Source organism: Anticarsia gemmatalis, chromosome 6 (genome assembly GCF_050436995.1).
Source record: "Anticarsia gemmatalis isolate Benzon Research Colony breed Stoneville strain chromosome 6, ilAntGemm2 primary, whole genome shotgun sequence".
Lineage (NCBI taxonomy): Eukaryota > Metazoa > Arthropoda > Insecta > Lepidoptera > Erebidae > Anticarsia > Anticarsia gemmatalis.
Genome location: NC_134750.1, coordinates 7,648,537 through 7,666,120, shown reverse-complemented (window position 1 = coordinate 7,666,120; position 17,584 = coordinate 7,648,537). Strand labels below are relative to the sequence as shown.

The following is a 17,584-nucleotide window of genomic DNA, read 5'->3' as shown; positions in this document are numbered from 1 at the left end:
CGATAAGCGGTAAAGCAGTTTTTTTATTTCTATGGGCTAGATTTAATAAAGAGCATGTTTTTCATATTGTTATGCCGTAATATAAGTTCGTTTACGATGATCGCGACAATAATAACGATAACAACATTTTTTTCCAGCTAGTGTCTGTTCCTTTTAACTAACATAATCGACTGCAAAGTCGAAAATCGACTACTATTTGACAGCTGACAGATTGTACGTCACTGATGCTAAATCGCCATTGCAATTGGAAGCCATTTTTCAATATCAGTTGTTAAAATTTATCGCGTCAAATCTTTTATTGTTTTGTTAAGTGGTTTTCATTTAGTTATTTTATTTGAGAAACGCTAGTTTTATTTGATATATACGATGAGTAATACAGCATCTACCCCTCTCTTTGCGTGTTCTCGTTGTTTTTCTAGACATCCATTCGAGGAATTATCAACTGGTGAACAACTTTGTAAGGTTCGTTATTACAGCGAAGTAGTCACAGTTTGTATGTTATATACTGTTACGGTACACGTTATCTGTCGATTTCGGGGATTCCGTTAGTGCGTCACAATTTACTGTTATTTTGACGTCAATAAATGACGCATGTATTGTATGGTATTTCAGGAATGTCGCGGCTCATTCCCCGTCGTCAAGTGCACGTACTGCCGTTCTGAGTTCCAACAGACAAGGTCAGTGTCAGCTGCCAAGGCTTATGCATCTATACAATACAATTATATTGACTGTTTTTATGTTACAAGCAACACAAGTCTCAATAACAAACTCATTTAGAGGTTGCAGGAAAGTGCCCTTACAGCACTTGATGCCTAGAGTTTGACCTGAATTCTAATATACCAATCTTACTAAATAAAATTCAATGGAAATCATGTACAAACAAGACCCAGAAACCTAATGATATAGTTATTACATAGAACAATCTATAACAGACTTTCTCTTGCACAGTCAGAGAATGGGAAAACTATTGTTTTAATAAAACAACCAAATCTATTGTAATACAGAATTTCTTTAGTTAGTTAATTGATGTAAGAATAAACTTTGTGCCCATTGTGGCTACATTACTAAATTAAAAAAGGAAGTTAGATTCAGAAATAATTTTTCAAAGCATGAAAAAGCTAAGTCAGTTTTGAAATAGGACCATTAGGTACATTAGTTCTGTCATTTAGTCGTTACAAAGTCAATCTTGGAAAGGAAGCTTGCATAAACACTTAGAGCTTTCCTTGAGCTTTCCTGATACAGCTTGATTACGAGGTTCTTCCCCTTGCTCTACTATTATGACATCCTGTGATTAAATGTTAGTCTTACTAACAGTCAATATACAAACCTACATATTCTTCAATGCTGCTGTAACCATGTTACATTGTAAAAAAAATGTAATAAATATACAAAATTATGTGTTACATGACATCACTTCCTTTTGATATTATAAAACTGTAGATTTTTATTAATGAAGCACACATAATCCTTATCTTTATTTTCATAGTAAATCAAACACATCATCAATTTGTAAGAAATGTGAGGCTAATGTAAAAGCTTATGGGAAACCGACAGCATGTGAATACTGTAATATCATCGCTGCATTTATCGGTAAGTTATATTCTTTTTAAAGCTAATTGCATTAGTAAATTGAAAGAAATAATAAGTGTTGATTAATATTAGGTAACAAATGCCAGCGCTGTGCAAACTCTGAGCGCAAATATGGGCCTGCTGTTACGTGTGAGCAGTGCAAACAACGCTGTGCTTTTGATCGCCATGATGACAGTAAAAAGGTATTCAGTAGTGGTAGTTATGAAGTATTAAAAAATTGTATTCATTTGTATTGTGTGTTTGAAAGACTTTACTATATTTTGACAGTTGAAAAATGTTTTAGAAATTCGTTACAGCTCAGTCTCTTTGTAAACTCATACTAATGTGTTTCTAAGGAGTATTGCAGTAAAATATCAAAGCTTTTTTGTTTTTACTACCAGATTTATCACATATCTATTTGCGAAATAAAATTGCATCAAAGCGCGAAACTCGGCAACAGCGCCATTTCTTTCACTATGTTATGTCGTAACGACTTTGTATTCCGAATGTGAGATTTAATTACTGGACAAAATTAGTTCTCTCAAAATGCGCTGGGGGCGCTGCTTTATGTTTTATATATTTCGCGGTAGTGGGCTCAACAGTTTCATGCCAGCTGAAGTGTGAAACTGAACCCCCAAAACAATGATTGAAGTGTGATATTATTGTAAACATTGCTAGATGTACTTCGTCAGTTGTAGAAATTAAATAAAAATACAAAAAGGAATCATCAGAATATTGTCTAAACTAATTTCTTTACATATAATATGTCCATGAGTTAAACCTTCACTGTTTAAATGTTCCGGCACAAGTCAGGTTACATTACGATAATGACCAAATAACAATAACAGCCATGCTTTTTGTGATCATGAAAAGCCTATTGTTTCTAGGTACGGCTAACGGTCTTCTATACCTTTTACGTCACGCAGTACAATTTGAACAATATTTCCTCTTATCTTTGTTATTTCATGACTTCTTATAACATAGAATATATTTTTTAAAGATAGCTACTTACATAACTTATTAAATTGTCGTTTGAAATCGAAGCAAACTAATCAGTTACTTTGATAGTCTAAAGTAGCAAAGCAGGATAATGAATAAATATAAACACGTAAATGTTTTGAAATGAATAGGTTCAGCGATATGTGTATAAAAAATTAAGAACAAAAATAGCGCGGTGCGATCGTTCAACAAGTAGTGTAACGATCAAATGTTCCTACTGACCATTGTGGCGCTCTCGTAGCTCTGTCGTCAGTTGTCAGTTCGTCACTGTTTCATCGCAGAATAAAACACGTATACGGATGAGTCAAAATCATTACCTAAAAAGAACAATACTACAAGCATATGGTATATCGACCTCAATATGTTTAAAAGTGCATTGGGGCAAATCCGGTATGTTTAGGGATTGTGGTAATTCCTACGAATTAAAAGTTTTTACCTAGTGAACAATGGTCACCTAGTGAACATTAGTCATCGAACATTGACCTGATTCCTGCAAAGATTCTCGAAATAATCATATTTTATATTTCCTTTATTATACTTAGAACCTATCCGGGACTGTTTTGGGTCTGGAATTATCCCAATTTAATGAATTAGGACTTATAACTACGTTTTGTGCATTTACACATTCTTGCCTCATTTAACATTATCAGTTAAGGAATACGATTTTCCCGGTTCGATTTTAAGAGAACATAACCTACATAATATTTTGTGGTTGATTCTCCTTATGCGTACGTAATGTTAGTTTAGTCATATTAAAGATTACTTTGCCCATAAAATGAGTCAACTTTTAATTTTGCAAGTGTGCTTTTAAATAAACTTTTTTCTTTTTATTCTTATGATAAAGAACGTATTGTTGCAGGTCGATGGCAAGTTGCTGTGCTGGCTATGTACTCAATCTCTCAAACGAGCCCTGGCTAGGACCAAACAACATCTATCATCAGTCGACAAACATAAGCACAGGGCACACAAGTTAGTTTTCGTATGATTATTTGATATCTTCATTTTATTTTTTTGCGCTTGTCTATTATGTAGGCTATGAAAGAGCTATTGTATTTTTGTTTTTCGAAATATGTCAATACAATATCGTGTAAAAATCCAGTAATTCAATAAATGTATAAGTATAAAGAAGCAGTGCTGGCCAAATGGTGTAAGCTGGTAAATGGTCGACGGTTCAAACCCGGGGCAACACAACCAATGATTTTCACAATTATCTTTTGTATTAGAAGTAATTATCTCTTGCTTTAACGGTGAAGAAAAACATGGTGATGAAACATTGTATGCTGAAAGGTTGCATAACACATTTCCTGAGGGAATTTAAAGTCCCCACACTAGCCAGCTTGTTGGACTCAAGGCCAAATCCGTCTCTTGTTCGGGAGGGGACCGTTGCCCAGCAGTGGCAGGTTACAAAATAAGATAAATAATTGAATAGAATATCACGTCAGAATAGTGTAAATCTGATCAACGCGCAGGTCTAAAAGCAGTCACAAAGAGAAGCGCAAGTCGGATATGATGAAGTCGATTAACGCGAGTGACTCCTCGCTCAACGACTCACAGCCGCTCGAGAAGAAATCTAAGATGAACCCCATGCAAGGTAAGAAAGGTAATTAGAAACCCCCTTTTATTTTATTTTTTTATTTTACGTTTTTAATCCTTTTTTTTTCTATTTTTTATGTTTAAAAGAGCAGTGATAGCTGAGTGGTATAAGTTGGCACCTCCCACGCTAGTGGTTGCAGGCACGAACCCGAGGCAACATACCAATAAGTTTTCGAAGTTATATGTGTATTAGAAATAATTATCACTTGTTCCAATGGTGAAGGAAAACATCGTGATGCAACCTTGCATGCCTGAAAGTTCTTTAGAACAGTTCTTGAAGGTATGCAAAGTCCCTAATTCGCAATTAGCCAACGTGGTGGACTCAAGGCTGAACCTCTCCCTCATTACGGGAGGAGACCCTTGCCCAGCAGTGGGACAGTAACGGTTTTTTTTTTAATTTTTTGCTTATGATTTGTCTTCCACCTGTTTTTGAGTTCAATTTAGTAGTATAGATAAGTATAGGTTGTTAATGATAATAATTTATGAATAATATTTATATTTCAACATGGAAACAAATGTTGTTACTAATGAAAATAAGATAATTAAGTTCATAACATTGTGACTTATCTTTGAACAGGTGAACTAGACCCAAACAGTTCGGATCACGTTGTCGCTATGACTCAGCTCAAGGAGACTATTGCCAGTCTACAGAAAAAGGTGCAACAGAAGGACAACGAATTACTTGCCAAAGATAAATTGGTGTGTATTTATTGTATCTAATCTTAAAGTATTAATTGCAATTATTGTATTATAATTTGTATTTCGTTTTTACGAAAATGTTTTGTTTAAGACTTTTATAAGCGAATATAAATAAAAAAAATACTGATCACATTTTTAATTTCTACAGATCACGGAGCTAAAAGCCCAACACATGAATAACACACAAGATCTTCGGAATGAAATGAAGAACAAGGACCGACTCAACGAGACGAAGTTCAACCTCATGAACACAAAGATTCAAAACCTTCTCAAGGAAGTCGCGACTCTCAGCAAGTCGGCAAAAAAAAACAATAAAAATACTAAAGTGGCGCTCGCGAACACAGAGAACAGCGGTAGCGGCACGGACAGCCCTAGCACTAACTAGAACAATTTCACAATGATACACATGTATTCATTTCTAGTAATATTACTTGACAAAAACATGGAAAAACATTTTCCTCTTATTTTTTTACTCTACAAATGGTTTTATTTGTAGACTTTTTTATATATTATAAGCGTAAGTAGATTTCAATTTGATGACATCTTAGTTTTAATTTATTAATGCAACATTAGAATTTTTACCGATTTACCTAAATAAAGTACATTAATATTAATTTATTCTGTAGCGTACAGCTAAATATTAATGTTACGAGTATAAACCGATGCGGGTTTGAAAGGTATTAAGTCTATGACTATTGAGTTATCAAAGAATAATTTTGGAGATTATATTTTGTATATTGTTTCAATTTATATTTTTTATGTCTTAGCGAAGTCTTAATACCTTAGAGTCTAGACATATTTTCAACTTACTACAATTTGTTATTATAAATGGATAGATACATTAGACTGGTGCACAATCTGACTAAGACAATTGTTTTCCTTGTAGTTTAACACTATGTAAAATCTGTATCTAATGTATATTTTATATTTTTAGTTAATTTAGTAATCTAGTATCCAATATTTTTTTTGTTTTTCATACCCAAATGGCGAAATAGTTGGTATAGACAACCTTCTATTTATAGTAAATTGACTATTGTAATAAATCAATGTTAATGTGCAAATATTGATATAATTGCGTGGAGTGACAACATCATACGATTGTTTATCGTACTATTAATTTCGCATAGAGTGGTGCGTTTTATACTGTACTCAGTTTTTTTTTTCAATTTCTACAGGTAATATGAAAGTACGATTTAAATTAAAAATCTTAATTTTGCTGTCATAATTTGAACAAGTTGTATTAACTTAAAAAGATCATAAGAATAAATTCAATCTTATTAGTAGTTTTTAGATTAACACGAATAATAAATTGTCTGTATAGGCGATGCTCATAAATCTAATAAGGGATGTTGATCATAATTCTATAATAAGATCTGATTGGCGATTAATCAAATATCTCTTGTCATAGAATTATAAACACGTCGGAGCAAAAGGGTTAAAATAAAAAGCGTTTTATGATAGAATTATAACAGTGTATTTACTAAATTGAGAAAAGCACGTGTGCCTAATTAGCACAATCTAAAAATCGTGTTATTAGACCCATACAGACACTAATTTCCGTCAGGTGAATTTAAGCCCTGGCGTGCTACCTAAATATGTTCCCGGACTGAATAAATTTGTCATATCAGAATAAACAATAATTATGATTTACGATTATACAGTGTTTATGTCGAATTACTTTTTTGTACGTGCGTGTAAGAGATGTAAAAATGAAAATAACTGACTAGACACGCTGACAAAATTTGTATTTTTAAGAAAGATTGTATGTTTCCTGCACATCACTTCTTGTTTGCGACGATATCAAACGTTCTTTAAAATCATGTACATATCGCTGCAAGTTCGTTGTCACCGTAGCTTTGTACCCATCACAATGTTGGAATGGAGTGATTTTGAAATATTCGTCCAGCTATTCTCTTTCTCTAAAAACAGACCAATAAACGTCTTTAGAAGTACGACGAAAGAACACCATTGTTATTAAGCATAACAAGTTATTTCTACTTGCATTTTTAAACATTACTTGTTGACATGTTCAGCAGACAATAGCCAAATTATGTGCAGTACGGGGTTTTGTAGTAAATACAACAATAAGTGCATTACACGAATGTCAAGCATCTATCATAATGTTTAGAAAAACAAGTAGAAAACAATATCTGTGATGTTGAACATTGTAATGTAATTCTGCCAAGGTTGCAATCAACCTTTGTTTTATAAAAAATAATGTGCTAACTTAAAAAGGATATATTAATCAATAAGCAATAAAGCGATCAACGATTGCACATGTTGATAACAGTAAATCGCTCATAATCAATGAGACTAACCATTTACCAATAATATACAGGTTTGGTTCCTGTTTTTGATATGATTGTTAATTTCACATTTTGTCACGTGAGTCTTAATGTATAAGGATAGTTATAATTCTAGTAAACAATCTCAAAAGATGTTCGTACTATAAACGTATGATAAAAATAAATCTTGATGCTGTGGAACAAATATTCCAATAGAATTATGACCTGAAAAAGAATAAGAATACTTTTAGTGAAAGCAATGAATGAAAATAAAGTGTAAAATTCATATTCTGTTTTATTTCAACACATTAGTTTTAAGGTCTCTTTCTTTAAATTAATTATGGTGATAAACGTGCCAAAGCGGTAATGTACTGCATGGTGGCTGTCCATGTGACGTACATTAGTTGCTAAATGAGATACACTGACTGACTTTGATTTCTAGGTTGGGCAAATTTCCGTTACCGTTTTCTAGGCATTGTTAAACCGCAGGGAATTTAAAATTAAGTAAGTCGTAATACCCAGCGGTTTGCTTTTGTGGCAAGTCTCAAATACCCGTTGGGAGTGACGTCTTGCCGGGTTTGTACGACAGCGTAGCCCGTAGACAGGAAGGACAGCTTAGTAGTTATGTATTACAGAGTTAACAAAAGGGAAAATTTGTATATGTTCAAAACAAAAAAGGCACTGAAATTTAAGAATACTTACAATGTAGGTACCGATAAAAGGTACATACCTAGCACCTGTAGTTATCCTTGCTATGTACGCAGGTAGACTTATCTAGGAATCCATTAAAATTTTGCACAACATACTGTCACGATAATAGTAACATGAAACAAACAAAGCGTGTTTTAAACTCGATAAGTATGAATAAACATAGTTTTTATTAGAGCAAACAACACGTCCAGCGCATTATTAGCTAACACGCTGTCCATCTCCAGTCAACGTCATTTTACTTAATAGCCACTGTCAGTCAGTCACTCACCTATTGTTTCTTTAAGTCGTAGTAACGTATTGAAATTGGTTATTTAGTGTAAGGTGTAAAATATCACATAATATAATATTTTCAGATAATAATTTTCACTAATACCGAGGCTAGATTGAAGCAAGTTTTAGGTCTACAACTCAAGAAAACTAAGCCAATAAAATATAGGTACAAAAAGAATGTTCTAGGGTGTAACACATAAAACATTCCGCAAAGTACTTTCTTGCATCAGTAAACACAAACAATTTAGGTATTAAAAGGTACCTATATAAAAATATGGGTGCTAATATTTTTCAGTCACTTAAAAGGATAATAAGGGTCTTTAATTCTTAATTTAAGGTATAAACGGGATTTTGTGTTCATAAATTCCTCGGGCAACTATAACGGATTGGGTTATAGTCTTTATTCAATAACCGAACATGAGCAGTACAAAATTTCAGATGAAGTATGTATAGTAGGTTGCTTTAAGACTAAAGGGTTCATTCCTGAAACAAAGGGAACACCGAACAGTAAGGAAGATTGACAGACAATAGGTAGGTAGGTATTTCCCTAGCTGGGAAACAATTCTGTAAACGTGAAAACACATGCGTCATCATCAGACGTCGTCGCGTCGCTAACACGATGATGTTTCCGGGATAGGAGGAGAATATATTTCTATTTATACATTTCGGACACACACAAAAATTATACAACTTTTTTATAATCAGTTTGACGAAAAAGTTGAAAACCAAACTAATTGAATAATTCTTATCAGCCACATTTTTTTTAATACCTCGACGAAAAGACAATGAGCTTGTTTGGTAATAATTATGACATGTAAGAAAAACAGATGAATGCTTCATTTTAGTTCACTATCATTATACCTACCTACATCGATGTTGCAGCGCAGCGCAACGCTATGGGGCTCGGCCATTAAAAAATAAATAGGTAAATTAATTTAATTTATTAATTCCATTTTTTTCATTCGGGGTTCAAATATTAGACTTGACTCTGCTCTGTCGTTCCGAATTTTTCGCAAGGTACCTGTGGAGGATTACTATTCTTCCAATAAGAACACCGGTTGCGAAGTAATATATTTACTTTATTTTCTTCAAATCTTCAATGTGGACTGTATTATAAACTATTTACTATACACTGTTCATATACTTTACTATGTACGGTTTATTCACTATGTACTTTTCTTCTTTCTCCGATGTGATCTTCATTCGATGAGTTTAAAACTTAAACTGATGTTACGCAGCGCGCGTCCATATTTATATTCACAAACATTGTTTCTAGAATCATACCGAATGATCAAGCGCTCCGTGCCGCACCGCGCGAGGTTCGAGAACGCCGCCGTCTCGCTCGCGCGTACGCGACTCGCCTATATGTCTATCTCGTTCTTGATCTTTCGGGAACAGTCGGCGCCCTTGATCGAAGGATCGCCGCCGCTTACATTGTTCGCGATTGTTCTTTCGTACTATTCTTTACGACTAGAATTTTCTAATAATAATAAACTTATTTCTACTAATTTCTACAATGTTCTATGTGCGTGAATGGAACGTAATATTTTATGTCTAAATATGATTCCATCGTGCACAGTACCTTTATAAATTGGTAAGTAGCCTCTGATGATTTTGATGTGATTGAATAGAGAACGCACATTGCACTTATGTATAAATTGCGCATATTTTTCTTCTTCAATTTGCGGGGAAATGCGGTGACTATAGACAAATTTCTCTTTAGTAAGTAATTGTATCCGAGACCTCTACTATACCTACTCATTATCTCTGCACCACTGGGGTAGGGTAAAGCACCCAGTAGTCAGCCCCCAACCAGTAGTCAGCCTTTACAGGCTTTATATCCATATAATTAGTGTAGAAAATAGTAAAGACCAATAAAATAATCATTAATCGAATCTGTATAATCTTATTGACTAATATGCACAATTACTATTCGATAGCATGGCAGGTTGACGTGTTACACTCATTCTTATGAACTGCCATCAAAGACATGACCAAAAACGTCGCCATTGCTATTTTTTTGTTAAGGATTCGTGTTTTAGTTTTTGGCATGTTTTTAAATGAATTTGATGCAATATGGAACGAATTGATATTTTATGCTAGTATTTAATAGTTTATCTTCGATAAAATCATGCATTGCAGGCGTTTTATTTGTCTTTTGTAATATAAATTAACGTGGCCGACTATTGGGTTTGCAAAATATGAGGTTGATCCAGTACTCGGCCATGAGTGGCTGACTACTGGTTTTTTTGCAATTCTCATATATGTGGTTGAAATTAACAGGGCGAATACTTCTCAACATAACTATTGCGTTGAGCTAAACTCTTCTAAGACAAAAATAGTATTTTACCAGTAGTCGGCCGCATATAAAGTCAGTGAATTTCATGAGGCCGACCATTGGACCTACATATCCCATAGTCGGCCGTCAGTTTTGCTAAATGAAATTGGGTCTTAAATCCTTTCATTAAGGTTCAAATTTGTGGACGGCTATGTTGGCACAAAACTTAGTTACTTGTTTTCGAATAGTATCATATCAAAAAGACCAAAAGATCTGTATAAAGAGGAATAATTGTCATGTGCTATGGTGGCGATCAAAAATGTTATGAAAATCATGGAAACGAGTCGAGTACTTGGCATTTCACACATTATTATGACACTACAAGTCCGAAATCGTTTAATAGTCTCACAAATGCCTCGTACCATTAAGCTAGACTAAGTGCACTCCCAAAAACAAATGACTGCCCTAAGAAACTGGTCACGATATGTTGGAATCAGCTTCCAGTTTCACCGGATGCAGCTGAATACCAGTGTTTTACATGGAGCAACTGCCTATATGACCTCCACAACCCAGTTACCTGGGCTATACCACGACTACCATAAGACTGGTTATCAGATTTTCAAGCTTCTGACTAATGGCAACGATTGCCAGAGATCCTTGAATGCCCGCCGGGACCTACAATTTACCATGCCTTCCGAAACACGAAGGAATTTTGGGAAATGAGAAAAGAAAGGAATGATACCAGTTACTTCTATCACCTACCTTCTATTTCCTAGCCTACCATTGACTTATGTTTCAACACATCAAGAAAGCTAAAATAGTTTTATAGAAGAAGAGAGCATCTTTTGTAGATTGGGGAGAGTTGAGAAACAGAAGGAATAAAGGAACAGAAAATAAACTTTTATCGCTGTGAACCGTGTGAAGAAAGATTGACTAGAAAACATTTAGAAATCAATTACCTAAGTGCTAATAACTATAAATTAAAATCTTGAAAACCCCCGATTTCACAATATATTTTTTGATTTCATACTTTTTATAGGTTGGTGGTTAGGTTAAGCCATTCTGACTTTCCCACCACCAGCTTTCTCAGCATGCGAAGCCATTTGAGACCCCGTCCGAGTAAATTTGCAGACATTCGGTTAATCTCCCCACTTTAACCCACTACAACTTTTAAACGGCTCCACCGATTTTCATCAAACATGTCTAAAAAGACTCGCACATATGTCACCTTTAACTAAATTGAAATCCCTGCATCCTTTCGGGAGTTATGATGCCATAGATAGACAGACACGCAGACAGACACGTCGAACCTTATAACACCCCTCTTTTTGCGTCGGGGGTTAAAAATTAATGGATGTATAAATTGTACTGCATGGTATTATTGCAAATGTGCTTTATTTCCTGGAGATTTCAATAAAAATATATTTAAAATAGAACATTTGTATTGAGTAAGTAAGAGGCTGACTACTGGGTAAGATATGGCTGACTACTGGCGAAATGGGGCTGACTACTGGTAAAAAGTGCCATATTTTGTTTAATGTGGATTTTTTCCATAATAATCTTATGAATATGATATTTTGTTATTTTTTTCTTAAAGTTTAATAAATTACCTTTCATACAATGACTAATGATTTTACATCTAGTTGTAAATGTTAAAAATATGGCTAAATCAAATTGACATTTTCACTAAAAGGCTGACTACTGGGTGGTTTACCCTACCCTGAATTTCTATTAGATAATGCATTATTACGTCAGGACACTCAAAATCACCTCAATTGTTCTATTTATAATAGGATTCAGTAAATTAACGGATAGTGATGCTAAGATATCGATGACATGATAAATAGGACATGTCAAATACATCGTGTGTATGAAGTTAATTCATGTAAAATAAGATCAATTAAAATGCAGTTTCATTAATACCTTTAAGGTTTGGGAAAAAATATCAAGTTATAAAGTTAATTGGGGTCCAGAATGAAATAGGACTGACTATATACTGACTTCCGGACACCAATCACCAATGAAGGGATGACCCTTCAATCATTATCGAATTTAATTGCAATTTGTTACCTAGGTATTAGATATCGGAAATAGGTCCTCTTCTTAGAAGAATCCGCTCGTCCTAATACGTAGATAAATATAGGGAAAATTAATTGTCGAGGTATTAATTTCAAATATTAGTTAATAAATTAATGAGTAAGCTCACTGCTTACTCATCGGGATCAATACTTAGGGATCAATATGCAGAATTATAAATTTCGAAATCAATAAAGAAAGACCTGCTTTTAATCTTCCACGAATTCTCCGGTCTGTTAGCTTCAAACCAAATTATTTCGAGATCCTTTTCTAATGGTTCTTTAAACTAATAACTACTCGTAAGTATAGTGTCATTCAACCATTTATACCTAATTGGGAAATAAAAAAATCATAAAGATCTAGAATGAGATTTCTGGAAGCACTATTAAATATACTGAGAGATGTTAGGCAACTAATTTAAAAAGAACTAGCTGAAGTGAAATATGAGACAAAATTAATTACTTACTTATTTAATTTTGATTACGCCTTTTTCTACAAAAGATGATCGACAGAGTTTAATAAAAATCTACAAAATAACTTTCTCTACTGACGCATAAATTTTGAAGATTTCCTCAAGATCATTTGAATTTACCTGCACAAATAAACGTACGGAACCGCAGTCTACTTACTCAAGTGTTTGTATCGCGGCTTGTACTACATCCGTTGTGGTATATAACACAAGTGGCGGTGTTTCACAATCAAATCTTGGAGTAGTATTGGACGCTTGACGGTCGTTCAGCACTGAAACAATGGCGATCGCCGGGTTATTTATCGTTATAACTTTTCTAATTTTTGCACCTTACAAATGTGAGTTTTCGTTTTCAATTCAGTGTCAAGTGCTATTAAATTTTGATGGGACTATTGATTTGTTTACATCATAAACTATTTTGAAACAAGAATTCATAAAATAATTTATTTCAGCGGAAAGCTTAGAATGCAGTCAAATTCGTGCATTTGTTGATGGTCATAATTCACGCAGACTTCAGGTGGCCAAAGGACGAGTTCATGGACAACCAGCTGCTTCTGATATGAAAACTATGGTTAGTATTTGACATTTTTACTTAACCGTTTGAAAATTGATAATAATATGACGTAGGTATATTGCGAACCCCTGTTTCCGACGTGGAGTAAAATTCAAATGTAGTGAAAATTTAGGCATATAATTCATATTAAATAGCCAATTCTCTTACCATTTACTCTACCCGTTAGAATATCAGCTGATCTTTTACTGAGAATAAAAATAAGATAAACCTGACGAACCTACACAGGTTGTAATTATTTACAACAAATATAGTCCTTAGTCGCTTTACTTAGTATTTCACCTACATACCTCAATGAAGGGCTAAGTGGTAAGGAATCGTAATGGAAGCACTAATTTAAATAGATAACCGTTGAAATATTTATTTTAAATGCCGCTTAATGCGAACAAATAGATAATACCTAGGTAAATATATTGTGTTTTTATGACCCAGAATGCCCGCAACCGAACTCAGATGCTGTATGGGCTGAAAGTGTAGAAAGTTGTAATTATTTTTTGTATTTTGTAGATGTGGGACCACGAGTTATACTTAAAAGCTTCGCAGTGGGCATCCAAAAACAAACATAAGCATAACCCAGATAAAACTGTTCGTAAGTAGACCTAACAATCTATTTTATTTTTACAAAACGCATTACCAAGTCAATATAACTTAATTCATTTGTTGACCCAGTCAGATATCACTTTATGAATTCAAAGAATTTTAATTCACAAATACCATGAACTCCTCCGTCTTCGTTTTCCTGAAACCTGTTCAAAAATACATAGCGCAATGAGAAAACTTCCGCAATATTAATTGTCGGCTATGCTTTTTTTTAATCTGTCAAGGTTTGTTAATGTTTTTGTCAAAAATTCTAAAATGTTTCTGTAGTTACGATGCTTGTAATTTTATCAAATTGGTATGAGCTAATTAGACGCTCAGGTATAATTAAATTACAAATTACCGACAGACGCAAATTGTTTGTCATCACTTGTCATTATTAGTGAATACTTAATTAAAAAACAAAATATTAAGTCGTAAAAATGCATAGCGGTAATGCACGAATGAATGGCAGCTATGTGTGGCAGTAAAATATCCGTTAAGTAATTTTCTAAATGACATACCTTTCTTTATAATTTATGTAAATCAATATTCAGAAACTTACGAAGACAAAGAAAATAATTAAGGTAAAAAGGTTACATACTTACGGTTTAACTAAAAGATGTTATAACTGTACATACACAAATTAACACATGCAAAGGTGTACCCACTTTCTTCATACATATGTATAGTCATGTCAATCATCTCTTTCGATTTCAATGCTAGTCTATCACTTATTGAAAGTGAATGGGCACTTTATGTACCGCTATTAATAATAATATAAGTTTGTGCTTTACATACAGCCAAATAAATATTAGAGCAGATCTAATATTGATTTTGACGGTGGGCCAGTTCGGCCTGTAAGTAAGTGTCTTACTTCTAGTGTTTTATGTACAGTACGGTTCGTGTGCATTTGCGTATTGATGGAAAGTAGAATGAACATTTTTCTTCACACTCGGTGCTTTTTTTATTTTCAATACTCATTCTCAAGATCACTGCCCTAGAATGAAATCTCAATAGCAGCTAAACTCATATAGTAAGCCTTTGATACACAAATATAGGCATATTTGTGTATCTTTATTTGTGTTTCTTTTATATTCGTTTCTAATACATCTAATTGTTTCAGCATCTGGTAGATTCAAAACCGGTGAGAACTTATACTGGTACTCCACTACCGATGCTAATTACAGACTAACGCCAGATCAAGCTCTTGAATCTTGGTTCAGCGAGCATGCGAATTACACATACGGACCACTTAAAAAAAGTGATTTTGATGGCTCCAAAAACTATCAAATTGGACACTACACGCAGGTACGTATGCAGAAAATCAAATGATAATAATAAATACTTAGTATGTCATCAATTAATTATCTATACCCACTGGAATCAAAACTTAGGTAGCCTACGTCTGACTTAGGAAAATGTGTTGATTGTATAGCGAATCTTTTGAAGCGGTCTTGCTTGAGTTCGATTTGTTCAAAAAGTATTAAGTTCAGATCTTAAGAGAAAATTTTCAAAAGCGACCCCATAATTCGTAACGAGCTTAAGGTATAATTATGTCATTGACTTTTATTTATTCAAGCCGACTGTTACTACAAGGATACTTACGTAATAGGAGTTGATTTACCTCCTCCTTGACCATGATTTTCTGTTGTTATTTCTATTTATTTTGTTGTTGGGTTTTCAGATGGTGTGGTCAGACAGTATTTACGTCGGCTGCGCTATTTCGCATACGCAGTCTAGAAGTCGCTGGAGTAAATTCTTTGTTGTTTGCAACTACGGACCAACGTAAGTATTACATGAAATATTTAACTTACTTTATTTTTGAAACTTTACCTAGTTAGTGCCTCCATGGCGGGGTGTAGTAGGCTAATATTAGGAATATGGAAACGGCTCTCAAAATCGTACGCTCAATTCCCAGCACCTGCAGTCTTAAAATTTGTTAATAAGCTCTGGATTTGTTAACAGCGCCATAACTTTGCCCCTATTTCGACGACTTTGTCCCTCCATTCTAGAGGCACAAGATTAACTATGATAACATTACGACTACCGACTGAATAACAATATTTGGAAGATGATTCAATTTGATTAAGACAGTTATTTTGTCTGTATCAATCTGGCTAAAGGGAAATGTTTTTTGTTTCAGTGGTAATTATTTAAGAGAAACGCCTTACGCCAGAGGAAGCCCAACCAACACCTTAGCTTGTGGCTGTAAAGATAGTGATAGTAAATGTAACTGCGATGTACTCTACGGTCTTCGATGTTGATGAACCCTTATGTCTGATTAATTGAATAAAGAATTAGTTTTAAGAATTGGTTTCTGGTTTGTTTTCGAATCCTATCCAATCCATCCATTTACATAGAGTGAAACTTTTTTTGAGAAATCCGAGATTTCTCTCAATTTCAGAAATTGAGAGTAAAATGTTCACTCTTAGGTTAAAGAGAAGAGCGGTGTTCAAGGTGACTATACTAATCTATAATGTTAATAAAAATCAATAGAGACTAATGTACAAAATACTATAATTTAGATTGAAAAATTGAAATGATTTAAAGTTTACATCAATAACATAATATTAACTTATGTAAATAATTCTTAATAATGAATAGATACGTGAACTCTTTTCTGCCTGACTTCTTGCTATCATTCTCAATGCCTATGAACTACATTACAATCTCAATAATTCAACTATTAAAAATACCGATTAGTGATATCAGTAGTTATCTATCTGTAAAGAAATATAGTAGTAGATAAAGCTACAGGTCGTGAAATAGAACGGCGCAGTAATGTTCACGACTGCCTGTCTGGGATTCGAATCCCAGACAAGGTCAAAGTTGTTTATAAGATATCTTGTTAAGTTTTTCTTTTATTTACGTTTATTACTATTTTATTCAGCAGGAAGATTTTATTCATTACACTTCAACTCTCGGCAGTCGAGTCGGATACCGACCTATCGTACTATAGCTAGGTAGATACATAATGAGCCATCTACCTAACCTTTCTGCTATCTATGATGGAGTTGGCTTCCAGACTGACTGGATGCAGCTGAAATACTAGAATCTTACATGACGTGACTGTCATTCGGACTTCCTCAACCAAGTTAGGTACTCGTGGCCAAATATCGGTCAGGAGGACATTATTGTTTGCAAGTGATAAAAAAGAGTTTTCTAATAGAAAGTAGATTGGTCGACCTAATCAGGCTTCGTGTCAGTAAATCAGTGCAATGTCAGTGCAATTTTATTTTATAATGAGTTACCTAGAATTAACAGGCAATGGCAATGGGTTTACTAATTTACATAAAAAAATAATTTATGTCAAGATGTCTAACGCTTTTTTTTTTTGCTTGATGGTTTATGAACCAAGTATTCAATAAATTTATTTTATACTAGCTGACCCGCGCAACTTCGCTTGCGTCACATAAGAGAGAATGGGTCAAAATTTTCCCCGTTTTTGTAACCTTTTTTGACTGGTACTCTGTTCCTATTGGTAG

General features: G+C 34.0%; 2 protein-coding genes across 7 annotated transcripts; both read left to right on the top strand.

Moving 5' to 3' along the window:
* The first annotated feature begins 226 nt into the window (after positions 1-226).
* On the top strand, positions 227-7,431 carry LOC142973651 (protein FAM76A-like). 6 transcript variants are annotated; one of them, XM_076115592.1, is made up of 8 exons: positions 227-462; positions 613-677; positions 1,487-1,590; positions 1,663-1,772; positions 3,428-3,537; positions 4,050-4,159; positions 4,739-4,860; positions 5,009-7,431. In XM_076115592.1, the coding sequence occupies exons 1-8, from the start codon at positions 367-369 to the stop codon at positions 5,243-5,245; spliced, it is 954 nt and encodes a 317-aa protein (XP_075971707.1). In that variant the 5' UTR covers positions 227-366; the 3' UTR covers positions 5,246-7,431. The 6 variants fall into 6 exon arrangements, with proteins under 6 accessions (XP_075971707.1, XP_075971705.1, XP_075971706.1 ...); XM_076115590.1 differs by having other exon boundaries at positions 4,050-4,168; XM_076115591.1 differs by having other exon boundaries at positions 4,047-4,159.
* Positions 7,432-13,165: 5,734 nt separating this feature from the next.
* LOC142973890 (venom allergen 5-like) lies at positions 13,166-16,412 on the top strand. Its single transcript, XM_076115917.1, has 6 exons — positions 13,166-13,287; positions 13,402-13,520; positions 14,028-14,109; positions 15,223-15,407; positions 15,784-15,884; positions 16,243-16,412. Exons 1-6 carry the CDS (start codon positions 13,230-13,232, stop codon positions 16,361-16,363), a joined length of 666 nt encoding a protein of 221 aa, XP_075972032.1. The 5' UTR covers positions 13,166-13,229; the 3' UTR covers positions 16,364-16,412.
* The last annotated feature ends 1,172 nt before the right edge of the window (positions 16,413-17,584 follow it).

What these genes read in the sequence shown, in the direction of transcription:
- LOC142973651 (XM_076115587.1), top strand. Translation starts at nt 367, where the DNA reads ATGAGTAATACAGCATCTACCCCTCTCTTTGCGTGTTCTCGTTGTTTT. An exon ending in CTGGTGAACAACTTTGTAAG is followed by an intron (nt 463 to 612) that starts GTTCGTTATTAC and finishes ATGGTATTTCAG; the next exon opens with GAATGTCGCGGCTCATTCCC. An exon ending in TACTTGCCAAAGATAAATTG is followed by an intron (nt 4,861 to 5,008) that starts GTGTGTATTTAT and finishes TAATTTCTACAG; the next exon opens with ATCACGGAGCTAAAAGCCCA.
- LOC142973890 (XM_076115917.1), top strand. Translation starts at nt 13,230, where the DNA reads ATGGCGATCGCCGGGTTATTTATCGTTATAACTTTTCTAATTTTTGCA. An exon ending in AATTTTTGCACCTTACAAAT is followed by an intron (nt 13,288 to 13,401) that starts GTGAGTTTTCGT and finishes AATTTATTTCAG; the next exon opens with CGGAAAGCTTAGAATGCAGT. An exon ending in AAATTGGACACTACACGCAG is followed by an intron (nt 15,408 to 15,783) that starts GTACGTATGCAG and finishes TTGGGTTTTCAG; the next exon opens with ATGGTGTGGTCAGACAGTAT.